Consider the following 20168-nt stretch of genomic DNA (forward strand, 5'->3'; position numbering starts at 1 on the left):
GTTGTAATACCCCTGGTTGTCGTGTTGTTACTGCTGAAATGCATTCACATCAGCAGGATGGTTTGGGTCTGCCACCTCATTTTCATCCTGATTAGGGAAGAAAAATGGGGGAATATAGGTCTCTAAGACAAGTGTTGTATCATACCTTGGTGATGGAACTATCTCAAACCCGGTGGGGAGGAAGCGCTGGTTGAGGCATTGTGTTCTCAACCTCTCGTTGGAATATATTAGCTGCCACTTGAAACTCATCACATTGCAGCTCTGAGTGCTGGTTAGTATCATGTAACCTGCACCAATTAGATAAAGTTGCCTCCGTCAAAAATACCCTATCTGTTGGCCTGTTTTCTGATGCTGGTGGGTTATCCAACGGAGTGGGGACTCCTCCATTGTTAGGACGGGTGTTCCATGTCCTTGTAGGCCTTTGATATCCTTGGTTCTGATACTGATTTTGGTGCTGACCTTGCTGCTGATTTCTCTGATTATTCTGATTTCGCAGATAAGTGACTTCAGAGGAAAGTTTCTTCATTTGCTCGGTCAATTCCCGCATCTCATCCTTCTCCTCCTGGTTCTAGAAGATACTGTTGCATTTTGCAGATATATGGGTTGTTTGGGAGGGATTTGAGATATAGGCGGTCCCGGATGGAGCATCAACTGATTTGTAGGTTGCTGGGGCTGATATGCCAATTGCGGGATCGGGTTCATGATAGGCGTTTAGTGAGCCAAAGCTTGCCTGATTTCTTGAATTTGGTTAGGCATAGCGGGAGGTCCTAATTGCAGCAATGGTCCTACAATATTCTGGCCTAGTCCCTTACTAATCTCCATAGCCTTAGCATATGCTTCAGTTAGCGTGGTCGGTGCAGGTTGGGACTGTCGGACAAACATGGCTATCAGATAATCCAAAGCTGAATAGTAAATTTCTCTTGCTGAAGCATCACTTACCACATATGGGTCTTGCAACCAGGTAAAGGCTTTGTGGAATATGTTGTTGAAGGAACTAATTGGCTCATGTCCCTATCTTTTGACTTCTACGAACTGTCTATACAGCTCTGTGGGGGTTATAGGAATACCATACTTTCCCGTAAAAGCTGTCTTCAGCTTTTCCCAAGAGTCAATAGAAGATACTGGCAAGTGGATAAACCAGTAAAATGCGTCTTCCCCTAATGAATAAGGGAAAAGTCTACATGCAACGTCTACATACTCAATCTGTCTATTGCGTAACGCATCTTCAAATATTTTGATATGCTCTTCTGCTGTTCTGTTTGGATCATTTACGTGAAAAATAGAACAGAACCTATCCGGGCTCTTGGGCATATCATGGTAAGATGCAAAAATTATTGGTGAGGGATTGTCTACCAACCAAGTGGCACCATTTGGGGCAGGTGGATTATGCGCCATCTGTGGCTGATTTAACGGAACTACAATGGGAATTGGAGTTGTAACAGCTGGGGTCGTGAAAACTGCGCTTGCTGGGACAACAAACTATTGGTCTGAAGAACTAGGCTCACTGGGGTCTGCAACCTGATGATAACTTTTATGCCTGTAGAAGTGAAATCCGGCGAATCTTTACCGCTCTAGGCTAGACCTCAAGACTCTTTCGAATCTCTCCGGAGAGAAAGATCCAATTCGTTCCAGCGTGAGCTGTTTCTAATGTCAAATCTGCTGATGAAGTGCACGAGCAGGTGCAGGAGCTAGATTAGCTTCTTCCTGTTCTTTCTGATTTTGTGCGTCGATGCGATCAGCAATCTCCTGTTCTTCTTCGAGGACAAAGCACATTCGAGACCAGTCAGAATAATTTCTTTTTATAGACCAAGCCAAGCTATATAACTCGGTGATAAGGTTCTCTTGTTCGTCGTTGAAGTTCAAATCTGGCTGTATCACTGGTTCGGGGTCTCTTCCTGGTTGAGGAGGATTAATGGGCAGACCCATCTCTTACCATATTAGCAGACTAGAAAGAAAACTGTTGGATTTCTTTAAGAACTTGCTTGTGAAGGGCAACAATCCTTTGTCTGTCCAGATTTTCCTTGATCATCGTCTCTATCTGCAGACTCTTTTCTTCTTCTTGATTAATAGTGTGACTTACTTGTCTGAAGTGAGGATGATTTGTTTCGGATTTCAAAGCAAGTGCTCGTAACTGATCTACAATATATGACTGATTCAGTCCTTGACCAGGTTGTTCAAGGGGCAAATCGAACAGGAATTCATGTAGTAATACCATACTGCATCATAGCCCTCCTAGCGCCAATTCTGTTGACGTGTCTAAAGTCGCATCGCTACAAACTCCATCTGGCCAACGCAGAATAGAATGTACTCGCTGAGTATCCTATCCTCTCTTGAGATAAGGAAATCCCTAATGCTGTTTTTTTGTGTTTGATCAAAGGGGATGACCTCAAGGTTTTGATTGTTAGGTCTTGACTGCAGGATTACTCAGTGGTTTGATGTGTTTTGCTGGAAACACAAAGGGGACTTACGGTGAGAGACAATTGTTGGATGAGTTCCCTAGAATTCTAATAGTCTCGTTATCGGTTGATTTCAGTTGGATCAATACTACTTCAGCTGGACTGTGGGGGTTTCTTGGTAAAAAAAAAAGGAAAAAGAGAGATAGGGAAAAGAGATACAGAAAATCTAACTATTTAACCAAGATAGCATGCTTAAGAAAAACAGACAGAAACCTCCAAATAACCAGATTAAACACTATCAGCTATTTAAGCACAATGTTTGTAAGAACCTAGTGCGATCTTGAAGGAAAATTAAGTTTTCATGCTATTAAACATAACTTCAGAACTTTAACATTCATTCACTAAGTGTTCAATAACCAAACTAAGCATATGAGAAGGTTCAGATTAACCATGCAAAAGGAATGACAATCAGTTAGTCCCTAATGGTATGAACAGTGAGGATTCTATCAGATGTTTATCTAGAAAATGCTATAGAAAAATGAAAGACATAAAAGAATAATTTAAATGATGAAGAAGGAGACCATGCACTCACAATGAAATAGAAACAGCCTTAACTTTGCATTAAATCCTGTGTAAATTTCGCCAGAGCTTCAACAACAATCCATGAACTTGTTACAAAATAGGGGAAAACCAGTCTCTTTAAATAGGCTTCCAAAAAATAGATGAATGGCTAAGATCTAAATTAAACAAGTGGCCCAGATTCATCTATACAAAAGGTACCCATACCCATAAATGGAGGGTAAATATCATCAACCACCAAAAAGGGAGCAATAACTACCCAAAAAAGGTAATTAAAAACTATCCATAATAATTCAAAAAGTGATCATGCACAAAGTTTAAAACTTTTAAAGTTTACAGGTGACTTGGAAGTCAAATGTGAACTTTTGGCCAAAAAGTGCTTTTTCAAATTTAAAAGAAAAATGCATTTTAAGAAAGCACTTTTTCTTTTCCTGTTTCATATCCCTTTACTGAAAATTGATCCTGGCCATGCAAATACTCTTGCCAAAGGTCTCGACCTGCTGCACGTTCTTCGCAAACATACTCTTGGAACCTGATGCACAATGTAATTGACCGGCAAAATCCAGGTCCTTAGTGGAGTAGGCGATTCTATCCGTTCTCAAAATTTTCTCCCAGTCTGGTTGCATAACGTCATCGAACAGATCATTTTTCCACCCCAAAACCATTGATCGTAGGATTGTCTTGCCAAGTTCCTGCATGTTCTTTAGAATTCCCTCGCATGCATCTTGCTTTTTGTCAATGATCTCTCTTGACTCATTCTTCATAGTGATAGTCCAGTACCATTCTTTAAAGACATTGATATCGTGGGGGTCCAGGATGGCGAAGAGTGTAGGGATCTGTGCTTGGGTCCAGAAAAGAACTCTTACAAGAGGAAGAGTTGTAGCAGCTACCTCATGGATTCTGAGGCATTCCCGTTTTACCTCGAGCAGCTTGACCAAAATGGTCTCTCGATGGTGGGCCATTTATTTTACCTCTTCAATGATTTGCTCTCCTCTTTCTTTAAGGCCTTGTATTTATTCCTTGACGGCCTTGGCAGTATCCCGTACTCCTTCAAATTCTATTGTGGTCCTCTGCGCCAATGATGTCGGGGGAATATGGGATTCGGGGGCATTATGCAATGGTCTCAGGAGTTGATCAATGTACCCCTCGGCCTACTCAGCACAAACTCGATACATGTCCTTTTCAGCCGTTATCTCTTCGAGTTGCCTGAGCATGTTTTGTACGGAATCCTTGAATTGTTCCCTTTCCTATTTCTTGGTGGCTCGTCCGATTGGGACGGTTGTGATTCTATAATCAGCCAGTGTAACTTGATCTACTGGCTTATCGACAGGTAGGGTGGCGATATGGAGGGTACAGTTCCTTTGCTCATCATGGGTTATCCTGGAATACACCTTGGGCTTTTTCTTCCCCTTGGCCTTGGCTTGGCCTATACGTGAGAAGATATCTTCCAAGTCGATAGGTGGCTTGGTGGCTGCCTTGCGCTGAGCTCGAGCAACTAACCAGTCTTGAGGTATAGTCTGTGCTGATGATATGGTTAAATTTGCACTCTGTTCTTTAATGTTTTCAGCCGGCTCATAGCATATTTGCAGCTGCTCCGTGATGGGAGGAGTGGAGGAAGTGTCAAGTTTTTTGCTTGCAGATGAATTCTCTCCCAATTCACTGAACAACTGTCTGGTATCTTCATGTGATGGTTGTTCTTCGATCGTTTCAGGCTCGTGGGTCTCATCTGTCCTTTGCTCTCCTTCAACCGTGGAGTCATCCTTGGCAGTACTATGCAACTGCAATTCATGGCGGCTCTGCTGGGTGGGTTCATGCAATTCAAGCCCTTGAGTAGATGGAATTTCACCTTCCTCAACTTGATTCTCCGGTTCGGCAAATTCAATGGCTCTTATCTCTGTATCTAGCCTGTCTTGTTCAGGAGGATCATCAACTCTGAATGCGTCAATATCGCTCTGGGAAGGCGGAGCAGGTATATAATCTAGTTTAACTACATCATCAGATGAACTAAGGTCTTTTGATGATGAAGTGACCTCCGGTCTCCTAATAGGGATCTTCTCCCTCCTTGTTCTTTTAGATGTCCGAGTCCCTCTGCTGTCTTTAGCCTTCTTCCTTTTCTTGGGATTTTCAACCTCTTCCTTAGGTGCACTGGAGGTTCCCTCATCTTCAGAGGACTGAGAATCAAGGCTACCCATCATTTGGTAGGTGAATTGGACTCCCTCATGAATCAGCCGCTCAATTTGCTGGTGCAACCATTGGTCATTTTATCTTCCTGGGGTTGCCATAACCGCCTTAAAATCAGTGATTGGATCTTGCGACCAATCGATGTCTGGCAAAAGATGTCTTACCGCCTCAAATTCCCGGACCTGTAGGCAATTTCCAGAATCTGTTAATTGATCTAGGACCCGACAGTATTCATAGAGTCGCATTTGCTGCACACTCAGCCTTGAATATTCGCGTCATCGAACTTCATAGTTATCAGAGTAGTTCTTCCAATAATCTTCAACTGACTTCTTTGCTCTGTATCGCCTGCCATAGGCTCTCTTTGCCAGATTGTCGTGATCAAAGCATTTCCTTGGGAAATGTTCTTGTAGGCCGTAGGAGGCTAGTTCTGCAAGGGATTCCTCGGCATGAGCTGGACTCTTTAGATGGACATCAAGGTTACCTATGATCATAGGGAAGGTGAATCCTGAATGCTTCTTATCTTTGAGTAAACTGTTCACCGGATGTGACTGCCTTGCGACTTCCAGGAGAACTATTTTTTCGATCGGGTATCGCGGAAGTCGAAAAGGAGCACCCTCAAAGCCAGCTATTCAAATGTAGGAGAATCTTGGGAATTGGATGAACCAGGCACCATACCTCTGTACCAGAATAGTAGCTTGCTCTGAGAGCCTTATATGTAGTCCTCCTTGCATCAGCCTGACCAGGCGCATTGTGAAGGCGTCATTGACGCGCTCATACTGACCAACTGCATAGGCAGGGCTATTCTTTTCCCTTTGAGCTATGTCCTGATAGTGTACCTGTGGATAACAATCATATACCTTCATCTGATTGGGTCCATTCCCAATTTCACCTTTCATGATTAAACCTGGAAGTGGCTGGTTTCTGGCGAACATGTAGACCAAATAGGATGTCATGGTAAAATATTCTTTTCGCCTCAAGTTCGATCAATTGGGTATGGATGTTGTCACTTATGATCTAGGTCCAGTCGAACTTGGATTTCCCAGCGAAGACCTGTTCTGTGAAGTAGAACATCCACTCTTCAAAGTACTTGGATTGGGGGAGTCCCATAATCCTGCTGAGCAATGTGACCATATCTCCATGCTCATTATGGAAGTCACTTCTGGGGGTCTTTTTCCCAATCCTGATGCTTGGAGGTCTTCTCTCTTTGTACCACTCCTCATTTATCAGTGTTCTGCATTTGGCAGTGTTCATATTATACGCCACCTGCGCTTCATCTATAGTTGTTACTATGGGGTTTTTCGGGAAGGGGATGTCAAAGGCGTCGCCAATGGCCTCAGGAGTGAAGTCAGCGAGGACCATATTTTCAAGGAGCACCAATTTGCTATTTGGTTGGTAATGCCGAGCAGCCTCTACTACTAGTTTATAGTTTTGCAATGACGGGGGAAATCCTGCTGCCTGAGCGATGCCACTTTCCATCATATGCCTAGGCCTGCTATAGGCATTAGGGGAGAAAACTCGGTCTCTGAAATCTTGAACATCAATGTGCCCCAGGTCAGTATCACCTACATTTTCCCACACACTCTGAACTTTCGATTCCCTCAATCCCCCTCTTTGATACTGATATTTCATCTTTTCGACTCTGCGAGGGATATCTGACTTGGATGCTCATGACGTTTTGTCTGCACCAGGTGTCTTTGATGAATCTACAGCCAACTTAGGCATTTATCCTGCACAGCCGGACGCGGATTATGAGACGATATAAAGGAAACAAAGCGAGTTAGTTAAAAGGGATATGTTAGCACACAAGGATCAATTTGAAAACCGATTTTAAAGAAAAGCATGATACTTCAGCTAAAGAGCTTGATTGATTTAGACATGAACATTTATGAAGCTTTTCGATTACAAATTTATTTATTCGGCTGCGGCTCAAGGACTTAGGCGATTTCGACTGCTGAATTTACACTTAGGTATTTTAGAATCAATTTTCAAAATGGACGAAGTTTAAGATTTTCCCTAAGTTTGAAACTTGTGTTTCCTGGTTAACTCATGGGAATAGACTTCTAATTTCAATTGCTTCGTCTTACACCTTATAAACGGGAAAAGATGCGGTTTTAAGATTTAATCATTTGATCAATTTTACACAGACACATCTACCAATTCTTCATATATTTCAAACAACTTTAAGAGGGACAAAGCAAACTTACTTGGCGAAATGAACGGTTTCCTTTGGATTTTGAAAAAAAATCTATCTTATGCCCTACGCTTTGTAAAGACAAACTCACAATTTGCAAATTTCGGAATGAGAGAGTTCTGCAATTTCAAACTTTAACGGTTAACTCCTTATTCCCAATTTCGCGCCTAAGTTTGGAGAGAGAAATGCAGCAATTTAAAAACTTAGATTTAGCGATTTTTACCTTGGCGATTTGGCGATTTACTTCTTGCGTGATTTTCTTCAACAAATTACTTGACCTCCTACACTTCCGTGATTTTACCTTGGGTTATTTTTGGCTTGGGCGTGATTTAGGTTAAAAGCGATTTTGAAAAGGGCTTGTAATGTTAAGAAATCGCAATTTTTTGAGTTTTGAAGGGCTTTCAAACTTCACGTTACAACATTCATGCAGTTTTGGACGAATTTCGGAGAATGGGGGAAGGGTTTGCGAACTTCAAACTCCGCGGTTCTTCCTCTCGTTTCGTCAAAGATGGGCATTTTAACCTCAAGATATCTAATACTTGCCAAAAAAAAAATCCCGGAATTACCTTGGATGGCAAATTTCGGCTATTTGGAGAGTTTTGCAAGTTTGTAAGTTTTACCAAAAATCGCGGTTTGGGGAGTCCTTCTGGATTTCGGCGATTTGGGACGCTTTGCAAGCTTGAAAACCTTCAACTCTCTCTCACACTTACCCTCCAAATTGCGATTTTCGGGATTTTGGTGGCATTTGCAAGTTATGAAAATCGCGATTTACTTTGGTATTCAAACTTTGGGTTTTGGGTTTATGATTCAAACTTTTACATTTCCAACTTACCTTATAACGCGATTTCGGGGTTTGGAAGGAGTTTGCAAACCTTTTAAGCTTTTCAACTTACCTTGACTGTGCGATTTTCGGCATTTTCGGGGGTTTTGCAAACTTCAAAAACTTTTCAACTTACCCCTATAATGCGAATTTCGGGGTTTGGAAGCACTTTTCAAACTTTAAACTTTTTCGCACTATTCCCTTATAATGTGAATTTTGGGGTTTGTGTGCCTTTTGCAAACTTTTATCTTTCACGTACTTGTTGACGTGTATTTTATACACAATCATACACAGAATAAAATACCGACAGGCATCTTATCCTCTCTTGAGAAAATAGTCTCTAACTGCTGAAGATCTGCAAAAAGGATCAGTTAGATGGACTCCAAGGTTCTTTTAGTGGGGTCTCCACGTGTGGACAAGCTTTTTAGTGGGATGATGTGATTTGCTGTTTCCTCCAAGGCGTCTTACGGATTCCAAAGGCTCGAAGATTTTACTAATCTAAAAGGAACTTTCAAAAAATAGCAAAAGGATAGGGTTTAAAGAAGTCTAATCTAGCCTAACCCTATGAACGACTTAGCGTGAATGAGATTTGGCAAGACTCAACCAACTTCAATTTTTCCATAAGATAACAACTCAATTGAAATTAGTGCGATCTTCTAAGGTAATAATGATGTTCAATGCATCAAAGACCAAGGACACTACTACGAAGGTACATATCCTAGATACGAAAATGCTTGAAGGTTAAGGACTCAAAATGTTTTCCAGTCGACCACGCAAGGCGTTCCTACAATCAGCAAGAAGCTAGTGGTTTGGATTGCGAATCCTACCAAATATCAAATCTCACACTTAGTCTTTCAAATTAACAAACTACTTTGATTGAGCGTGATTCAAGTACATCCAACAACCATGAAGATAACTTAAGAAATTTGCAACAAAACACCATAACTTCAATATTTTATTGATTTCCAAGTCATCATATACAACAATTGCTTGAATTTCTCTCTTCAAGACTCAATCTTGCTACAAAATAAAAATTGCTTCTAACTCTAATCTCTCTATTTCACTCTTATCTGACTATTCGACTATTAACTATTACACTATTCCTAAATGAAATGAAAAATGGGGGTATAAATAGCATCCCCAGTTACAATGAAAGGTCCAGATTGAAAGTAAATCAACGGACAAGATCATGACACCTAAACCCTAATTAGGGTTTGTTACAAATGACCTCCTTTTTACTGAACAATATTAAATACATAGCCAAATATTAAATTCGGCACAAAAATCTAGGAGGTATCCACCAATGAGAAATAAGATGTCATGTCATCTGTAACAACCTTTCATCTAGAATCTTATTCCCTTTCCAATTCTCTTTCTTAGCATATGCAATGAATTTTGTCACGATTCCTTCAATTTCTGTGATTGGAATCTCGGGAAGATTCTTGATACTCTCTTCTAAGTGGATGACCTGATCGAATGCATCTAGAAGAGCTGCGTCCCAAGTAGGTTCAAGTTCCTTCGTTCTATCAATCAGGAGCATGGTGGCATACATCTGATCATACTGTTCATCTGTAACATCTGCGTCCTTGCGAAAGATGATCCTGATTCTATCCTCAAATTCTTGTATATCCACATCTGTCTCGACCTCGATCCTTCTGCCAAGAATGGTACGAAGTACCTCAAATACTCTGTCCTGGATTGGATTGATCACCTCCTCAACTTGACCACATCTAACACTGATGTCCTCGAAGAGAACACTCTTTATATGGAGTAAGGTTGACCACTGAAACAAACTGTGAGAATCACCTTCTAAGATCCTCTCCTGCGCTAAAATTCTTCTGGATGTGTGTCTTATTACTTTCAAGACAGGGATGACAACGTCCTTGGTATGGGCAAATGCAGCTACTGTTGCCATCAATCTGTGGATTATCTCAAGAACTTGGATAGCCTGATGAATGATCTTCGACATCCTCGAAACAAATTCTATGGCCACTGTATGAGATCTATCCATCCAACTACATGTACGCTGGACCAGGTTCCTGAATCTTTCTGCTTCATTGATCGATTGAAGGGGCAATGCCTGCACTGGTGATCTAACTGGATCCTGACATCCCAAAGGTTCATTGATGTGACTGAAATATGTCCTCCATGCACCGACCTCTCTCTCCAGCTTTCTATTCTTTTCTACTTCTTCTCTAAACTTGTCCTTCAATGCCTCAAATGTGTCGGTGGCATCATCTAAAGTCTGCTCCGCTGTGGATGGTCCTAACTCAAAAGTCTGTATATCATAATCCTCTGCTAGGATCTCACCCTCATATTTATCTGCTGCCGGTGTAGCTATCTGCAGTTTTCTAGATCCAGTCTCATCTCGAATCATCTTGGACATCTTTGTAGCCTTCTTCTTCTCTGTTATCACATGTGAACGTCCAACAAGGTTCTCCAAATCAATTGCACTGTCCTCGTCCTCAATTACGATCACCTTGGTCAATCTTTCCTTCAACCAATCTGGGATATTCGATCTTGTCTCTTGAACTTGAATTTCTTTGTGTACTATTTCTTCTTGTCTGAGAGGAGATGTCATTTCATTATCATTATCCAAATCATAGTCTTGGAGAGATCCATCTGACGAAACATGCTGTGCCTGTCCTTCCTCCTGTCTGTCATTCTGTACCATCGACTCCATGGACTCTTCTACTCGAATTGTTCTATTCTCTGGTCTAGAAGAAGTACCTGGTGCTTGATCTTTGTTGGCACCTTGCTTTTTCTTGGAAGACTCTTTCTTTTCTGACCTTTCCTTTCTCTTTGAACCTCTCGAATGGAGATTGCCCTCACTGGCACATCGAAGGTTACCTTCACCTGAATTCCTAGGATTAGGATTGCCTTCACTAACACTTGCTCCACCTTCGGCTGGTTTATCTTCCAAAGTAAAAGACATAGCTATGCCTTGTTCTCTCAACTTCTGATGCTGAACGTCTACCCATCTGCGAGTACAAGACAAGACTGGTGCCATCAAATCATCTAAATCCACGACCTCGGGCTCATTCCAATTCAAACTAATTGTTTTGCTTTCTCTATCATATGAAGATTGGATATGCCTGCCATTGTCCTGAGCTTGGTCGGCCACTCTGTAAATCCTGCATTTCCTGATGAAATCCAAAGGCAATCTAGAATGTATCTTACGTTTCACTTCAAGATCATCTAGGAGGTTCATCATAAAATCTTCAATTTGGTGCTCATGTCTAAATCTTCTACCGACTGTCTCCTCTAAATGTCCATGAGGATCAAAGCTATTTCTCCAAGCAAAAGATGAAAAAGAATACAAGGCTAACTCCTTCTCTGTGTCATCCATGGCTAAGACATTAGGACATACCTCAACTGAATTACCCAAAATAATAGGTACCTGAACTCCATTCTGATGTCTGTGTCTGAATGCCTTCACATATGCTGCCAACTGCCTTGTTACTTCAAGTAACACAATTCTGTCTGTCGGATACCTCGGCAACATGTATGGGGGTAAAGGACATCCATGCACTCTAATGTAAGTGAACTTGGGAAACTGAATGAACCAAGCACCGTACCTCTTGATGAATTCCTGGGCATCTTGAGATAATCTGTTGTGAATTCCACCTTGCAACGTCCTTGTGATGTTCATCGTGAAAGTATCATTGACTAACTTGTAGTTCTTTCCTGGCGGATGATGCAAGTAGGTATAGGATTCACAAGCTCTGACCTCGCCGGGTCCTCTTCCAATCACTCCTCTGTGAGGTAGTCCTGCGTACTCAACGCTCCTGATTAAGGCATAGATGACGTATGAACTCATGTGGAAGGACTTAGTAGCCCTGAGTCTCCTCAACTGTACGTCTAAGCAATGGCTAATTATCCTAGCCCAATGTATTGTACCCTTTCCTTGAACAATCACCTGGATGAAGTAAAACATCCATTTCTCAAAATAGAAGGCATGAGGTGCTCCTGTAACTCTGTTGAGCATGGTAATCAAATCTCTGTACTCCTCTTGGAAATCAATCCTGTGTGGTGTGTTCGGTACTTTGCTTAGACGGGGACGACTCTTAAGTAGCCAGTTCTTGTTGATTATGCTTAGGCAAGCATCTGGATCATCATCGTACACTGATCTGGCTCCTTCAATGCTCTTGTATATCATGTCCCTGTGCTCTGGAAGATGGAAGGCTTCACTTATGGCTTCCTCTGAAAGGTACGCCAAAGTGTTTCCCTCATTGGACACAATTGTCCTGGACTGTGGATTGTAGTGACGGGCACACTCGATCATCAACTCGTGGCACTGAATAGCTGGAGGAAAACCGGCCGCCTTGATGATGCCACTCTCTATTATTCTCCGGGCGACAGGTGATGGCTTGCCAATGTAAGGGACCTCTCGAAACTTCTTCGTGCTAAAGTTCCCCAAGTTGGTATCTCCAATGTTGCTCCATTTAGACACGATCTTGGTCTCCACTTCTTCGGTCTTCTGATCTTCTTTCATGAGAGCCGAGCGACTGGTGGATGCTCCCGCCTTCGGGGTCGCCATACCTACACAACATTTCATTATAAGAACTATATTTTGCAATAAATAGCGTAAATAAGAGAGAAAAGCTTTTAGGAAACCTCATGATAAGTCTCTAGAGTTATCATTTCCTAAAAAACAACGATTGAGCTAAGAGAAATTCAAAAATCAAAATTTCAAAACTTGAAATATGACGATGAATGAATAAAGCAATAATAATAAATCGCCATACCTCAATAGAGAGCTAACTCTAGAATGCAAAAACAAAATTCGCCTAAGCAAAAATTGAGGTATAAAATAATCTTCAATGTGGTCTCCTCAAAATTGACTTTGCCACCCTTGGAGTGAACGTGATCTTCAAGTATCGCCTTAGACGTGGTCTTAAATGATCTTCAAATTTATCCTTGACAAATCGCTCAAACAAATCCTCCAAGTCTTTAGCCAATTCGCCTCAATGTATCCTCAAGTTCGCATTTGGTGTGGTCTTCAAATTCGCCTTTGGCGTGGTCTTCAAATTCGCACCACCTTTTGATAACTAAGCGCCACCCTTGGATGAATGAAATTCGCACCACCTTTGGTCTTCAACGCAATTCGCACTCCACACTTAATGATATACTTCGCATCACCTTCACTTCTCCTCAAGATCGCATGTGAAAGGATAAAAAATAATGATGTGAAAATGAACATTTCACTCCCCTTATAAATAGCGCTCACACCTTTTCATCCCCTAGGCCGACTTGAATAAATAAAACCATTTTTTAAATTATTTGCAATAAGATAACAAGGCCGACTTGCTTAATTGGGCGCTTCAAATCGATTTTTATATTAATTAAATAATTAATTATTAATGCCTTGCGTTTTTTTAAATGAGAATTTCGATTTTTTAATAAAGGCAAAAAAATAATTAATAAAAGACAACGCCATATTAAATGCTAAAATAAATAAGATTTTCAATTTTTAAATCGATTTAGCATTTAAGGAAATTTGAATTTGTTTGCTTGGCGCCAAAAATATGAAAATAAAGGGACGTACCTCATCGCTCTGGTCCCTTGGAGAGGGACAGGAGCGATCCACCATTTTTGTCTAGATTTTTGCATTTCTTACGTCCAACTCCTTTATCTCCACGTTGAAAATCGATCATCTTGATGGTCCTTCGAATGTGATCGCCTTGTGTACGTTCCTGGGTCCCTTTTGGATGCTCATCGCCCTAGTCCTTGTCCAAAGGACAGGAGCAATTTTCTAATTTCCACGTTTAATATGCATCTTCTATCTTCGATCTTCATTGTAGGGCGAATAACACCTATGCTTGTTCCCTTTGCGTTTGTTTCATTTGTTTGCACGAAGTGTTTGGACGCTTTGAGGGATCATCGCCCTTGTCCCTTGGAGAGGGACAGGAGCGATCCATGATTTTCTCCTTAACCTTGGCAAGTTTGCACTTTGATCTTCGTTGTAATGTCTTCTAAACGTCGTCCCTTACCTCGCTTAACCTCGCCTTGCTTCGTTTTTGAAAGAATATGAGCGCTTTTGGTGATATCGCCCTGGTCCTTATCCAAAGGACAGGAGCGATGGGAGCTTTTCACCTTGATTGGCAATGTTTGGACGTTCAACAATCTTGCGAATTATCTTCAAACGATGCCTTGGACCATATGCTATCTCATGACGTCTTGACTTAGCTTGAACTTGAAGCAAAACGATGAATCCAAAGCAAATCGCCCTGGTCCCTTGGAGAGGGACAGGAGCGATATAGTCTCCATGCTCAAAATGATGATCATTTTACGTTCAAAACCCTTGTATATCATCTTTTTATCATACCATGGACCCTCTAAAACATTGCAACATCTTGTCCTTACGTAAATTTTGCATGAAATGACTAATATATTCAACATCGCCCTGGTCCCTTCCTGAGGGACAGGAGCGATCTAGGTCTTAGAATGCGAATTTCATCATTGTGACGACCTTTTAATGTTTGTGCTTGCTAAAGACGTCTTGAAGTGTCCCTCGCCACCTTGTCTTGACTTGTATCGACCTTGAACTTGCATAAGAAGTAACATTACCATTGTATCGCCCTGGTCCCTTGGAGAGGGACAGGAGCGATCCTCCTTTTGTAGCCTTTACCTCACTTTGCCAGGTTCCAAGTTTATATTCAACGGACTCGTCCCTCTTCACTCCATTCGTCCATGCCTTGACATCATCTGTAACTTTGCAAGAAAATCATTTATATCAAAAATCGCTCTGGTCCCTTGGAGAGGGACAGGAGCGAACTAGGCATTTAGCACTGTTATGGACGTCCCAAAAATCTTCAATTTATATTCAACGCATTTATCTCATGTTTTTCCTTGTTTTCGAACGTAAACTTGCCTTGACCTTTGTCTGGATTTTGCATAATGAAGGAAATCGCTCTGGTCCCTTGGAGAGGGACAGGAGCTATAAGGTATTTCGCCCTGGTCCCTTGGAGAGGGACAGGAGCGATTTGGTCAATATAGGTCATTTTCCTTCGTTTCAGCATCTCAAATTATATTCATTTGGCAAAGCATCTTCCTTTGGACGTCCTCAAATCATTAAGTCATCGAAATCTTGCAAGGACAAGGCGAAATTTGATTCGTAGCTCCGGTCCTTCACTGAGGGACAGGAGCGATTTTCCTCCTGGAGGCATTTCTGTGCTCATGAAAATCTTCAATTTATATTCAATGGAAAGATATCGCTGTTCTCCATCACTTCCAACTTGAAATTTGTCTGGACTCTGCAGGGACAGTGAGATATTTGAAAATGAGCTCCCGTCCTTCACTGAGGGACAGGAGCGATCTTGCTCCTATAGGCCAAAATAATATGATTTTTCACATTTTAACACTTCACGAGGCGAAAACAAATCAATTCCAATGCCCAGGATCAAAAATCAGAAAAGTCAAAATTTGGTCAAAATATTCAATTGGACAAAAATTCACATTTCACTTTCAACACTTAGACAAATTTAAGCTCTGCATCAACATTCCAATTGAAAATTAGACCATTTTGGCGAACTCATTGCATTCAAAATTTGCATCCTAGAAAAGGAAGCTCAAAAGCTCTCAAAACAACTAGATTTTAGCCTGAAAAGACAAAATTTAAAACCCTAAGGCTTGACCCTAAATCCAGACGACTAACTAACTAGCAAAATCCTAAAAACGAAAGCAAAAGCGAGCGAAAGACAAGCAAAAAGAGGGGGTCCCCATTTGCGATGGGGCGATGTGTGAAATGGTCACAACAGTACTTTACCCCAACTTCGGGTTTCGTAGGCACTTTGCAGACTTTCTTAATTTCTCTCATTTTTTCCTCCTCATGCGATTTTCGGGCTTGGGAAGGAGTTTATCAAGTTTTAAATCTTGCATTTTGTCCAATACTAGCGAATTTCGGGGATTTCACCCATTTTGCCAATTTTTAGAAACTCGCGTAATTTCTCCCTCGTTAGTGCGAATTTTAGGATTTTGAGAGGTTTTGTCGACTTTGACATTTTGCATCCTTTTATCTCTCCTATATCTTTTGGCGAAAATCGGAACTTTGGGTCCTCATGCGACCTTCAGACGCTTTATCTTTTACTTGGGGGATTTTGCCAGTTTCTATCATTCCAAGCCTATCTCAGGCGATTTCACAAGTTTAAACGATCTCTTGGAATTTTTAAATGCCCGAAGGTTCAACTCACCTTGCGAATTCGCAAGCTTCCGCTCATGACATCATCATCTCACGGACTGATTACGGGTACGCTCAAAAGGACGCGAGACACACTGCGCAAGACGCATTAGGGCGAAGGCGAAAAGACCAAAAAGAGGAAAGGGGACCCTGTTGGCGACAGGGAGCGTGTGCAATGCACAACAGTTAGTTAGGATCCTCCCACCTTTTTCTCAAGGCTCCTCTTCTATAAATACTTGAGAGGTCTATTGTAATCTTTATCTTTTTGAAAGCAAGCAAAAACTCTGCCAAATTTGCAGCAAAGAAGTCTTTGAGCTTTTATGTGTAAATTGAAGAATTGAAAGGAATAGAAGAAAATTGCTCAAGCTTTGAGTCTTTGTGCTACATTCTTGAGTTTGTGTTCCATATTTCCTTTCTTGCAAGTGTTTCTTTGAGAACTTAATCGAATCTGATTTGCAGTCTTTGAGCTGCAAGTATTGAAGATTAATTTAGTTAAAGTAGAAGTTCTATTGGTAAAAAGCTATAAGACTTTGTTCTTACACTTGTTCTTAACAAAATTTAGAAGTAGATTTTGTGAGAAATAGCTGTGAGTCTTTGAGCTTATACTACTTCCCATTGTTTTATGTAGAAAGGATAATGTATTTCAGTCTTTGTGCTGTTATAATTTGTTCTTAGTCAAATTAGTATAGAAAAGGGTAGATAGGACTTCACATAATCAAGTCTTTGAGCTTGATATTGCTGTCCCGTCCCGAAGGAAGTGACGGAAGTCTTTGAGCTTTCAGGAAACTTCATTTCCTTTCTCTCATTTCATTTCAAAAGTTGTTACTGTTGTTTTATATCAAATCGCTATCACTTTTTTGTGAAGAGAAAATGATATTGTCTTTCTTGAAAGAAGAAAGATTGCTATCCCATCCTATTTTATTTTTAAAGTTGTAGTTAGATAGGGGGAGCCTTCCCTTAATTAGGAGAGTTTTACTCACACACTGTGGTTGAAACCACAATTTTGTATACTTCCCCAAGTGTACAAAATTTTCAACCAACAAGCCTTACTGAAGCATCACGTGGTTGACGACAGGAGTCCCATGATAGTAGTCGAGGTTGGGGACAGTAGCGGGAAGGCGGATAGGGAGGCCATACTAGCAGAGCAGCCTGGAGGGAGTGGTGCGCCTTCCCAGATGGATGAGTGCGTGGCTGAGTCGGTACAAAATGACGCCACTAGCACCAGTTGGAGTAGCGGTCCTCTCCCCATGGCGTGAGCCGAGTCCGCACGAGATTGTGGACTTGGTCGGAGACAGTTCACCAGAGACATCACAACTTGTACAAAGAGACCACTCACCCATTCGTGAGTTGTTGCTGAGTCCCAGACAGGAGGAGGAGTTGATCCCAAGCCCCCCGCATGACGAGCCACCGCGGAGTCCTCATGGGGATGCCCAGGAGCACGATGTCCTAGCATCTCTGAGAGTGGAGGGCGATAGGGAATTGGAGCAGTTCCTTGCTGATATGGCTGTGGAAGCCCGACGGATGGCAGCCTCTGCGAGGTCTCAAGGAGATGCTCGGATAGATAAGGAGTTGGAGCAGCTACTCGAGTTTATGAGGGGAAGGTGCACAACACACTTTGCGCAGCGTTTTGAGTCTAGTGGATGGCCTGCTATGGAAACCTTACAGATGTTGGAGAATTGGGGCCTTTGCGAGAAGGTTGGTGAGACTAGTAGATAGTCCTTGTTGCGGAGGATAGAGTAGGTTTTCCGAGAGACCTACTATGAGTTGCGGAGGACGCAGTATATTGCTGAGAGTACCGAAACCCAGCGCCAGGAGATTGTGTTGGCACGAGACGAGTTGGCTGCTCGACTCCAGCAGATGGAGGAGTCGCACAGAGAGCAATTGGCTCAAGAGAAGGCCTCATGGGATGCAGAACGTGCTACCTTGGAATCAGTGTTAGCCGAGGAGAGGTCGGTGAAGGGTGCCTTGGAGGTGCAGTTGGTGGAAGCCTGCGAGGACAGGTTTGTGTTGGAGAGTCGCCTGGGTAGTGCCTTGGAGATGGTAGAGTAGAAAGATAAAGAGGTCTTGGAGGCGGCACTGATGGTGAAAACAGCGATGGAGCATTAGATGGTTGTGGAGCGGGACCTCAAGTTGCGGACTGAGCAAGTCTATGAGTTACGGGCTGGCTTGGCAGCCACACCTCGCGCGTCGACACCCTCCTCACCAGGGACGCTTCCTCCACCCCATTCTCAGTCCTGAATTCTCTGTTGTTAATCATCCCATTTTGTTTTCAATCATCAAGAGACGACCTTGTTTTTTGGGGGGGATGATGTTGGCGGTAATATTGTACGAGAATAAAACAGTAGTTAATTAGGTAGTACTTTACTTTGTTAGTAATGTAACCGAGGGATGGTAGTTACGGGTGCGACGGTTGTCCCTCGCATCCCCTCGATACCTTTATATACCATGGAAGGTAACTTGTAAACACACATGATTATGAATGGAAATAGTATCTCTTATATTTGCTTGATCTTATCTGGTACTGATGGCATTATTGTTTCTTGTTAAGCATTCTATCTGTATGTTCTAAACTGTTCACCCAGAGGGTAAACATGCTCTTGCTTCTAATGGTGGGAAGTCGGTAATCTTTAAGTCCATAAAGACCAGCCTTCCAATCTTTAAGGTAATGGCAGGTGACGGATTTATTAAAGAGTATCTTATCAAATAACTATATTTTTAATCCATAAAATCTTCTATGTTTTCCATTAAATTTCTTGACAGTTAAATATGTCCTTAATTACTTAAGAGTCTAAGACTACAAGAGCATTTGTAAGACCAAACAAACAAATATTTTATTAAGAAAAAGAGAAAATACAAAATCATATGTATTATAAATGATCAGAAAAATAATATTGAGGAGAGTATCATCATAAATTAATAATAAATTTTTCGCTAGGATAGCATGCCCATATTTTTATGACTTTAAAAGGGAAAACAAGATAGGACAAACCTGGGAAATATTAAAACATTCATATCCAGTATGCTTGCATTCTTCTGGTAAGGCATCTGCTAAAATTTTGAGGGCATCCTGCCAAAGAATGGCAATTAGAGGTTGCCCATATGTCTCTTCCATATGGGAGCTGAGTCTCCATTCTGATACACGGTCACCCTGCGGTGTAACCCCAAGAGAAAGCATGTCTATCTTCCCAACTTCTTTCATCTGCATGCCCCAAAAGCAATGAGATTCAAATTGAAAAAGCAGTTCCCATTTGTGACTGACTGCAAGCAAAAGAGGGAAGCCATAATAATAAAAGAAGGCTAGAATGTTTCAAAAATTAATCATAAATAACAAGCAAGTTTCCTCTTGGATTCTTCAAGGATAGATAAATCATGACCAAGGTGTGCATGATTTTTGCTGTTCAATCAACTCAGCTATTAGCTGTTGCAATACTGAATTACCAGACAATGAAGATCAGTAAAGGCCATGCAAAAAGATCCCCCATAAAATATACTGGATGATATGCATGTGCTGATAGAATTTAAGCTTCTTAAGTTTTGATGATAAAAAATGAAACAATTTTCATAACAAAACAAAGTTTTAATATTCTAATGCAGGAAAAGTATTTCAATTTTTAAAAAGTAATCTAGAAAGAAGATTTTTTGGTTGCCATAAGCTTGATTCAATGAAATAATGGTGGCATGTGGTTCTTTTGTACTGTTACACATGAATGTAAATGGCAGAAAAGATTACAAAAATTTTAATCTGAGCCATTGATTAAAATGTTTATAGGATTAAAAACTGCAAATTATTTGCATTGTAATATAGAATAAAACATGTAGAAT

General features: G+C 41.3%; 1 protein-coding gene across 5 annotated transcripts in view; it reads right to left on the reverse strand.

The window, feature by feature from the left end:
• Window positions 1–20168, reverse strand: part of LOC131073985 (uncharacterized) — a 224768-nt gene that overhangs the window by 136732 nt on the left and 67868 nt on the right. For all 5 annotated transcript variants that reach the window (XM_058010532.2, XM_058010529.2, XM_058010528.2 and 2 more), the window contains one exon: window positions 19336–19545. In XM_058010532.2, coding sequence (XP_057866515.1) covers window positions 19336–19545 — 210 coding nt within the window. The remainder of the gene's footprint in view (window positions 1–19335; window positions 19546–20168) is intronic.

Source organism: Cryptomeria japonica, chromosome 9, assembly GCF_030272615.1.
Source record: "Cryptomeria japonica chromosome 9, Sugi_1.0, whole genome shotgun sequence".
NCBI lineage: Eukaryota > Viridiplantae > Streptophyta > Pinopsida > Cupressales > Cupressaceae > Cryptomeria > Cryptomeria japonica.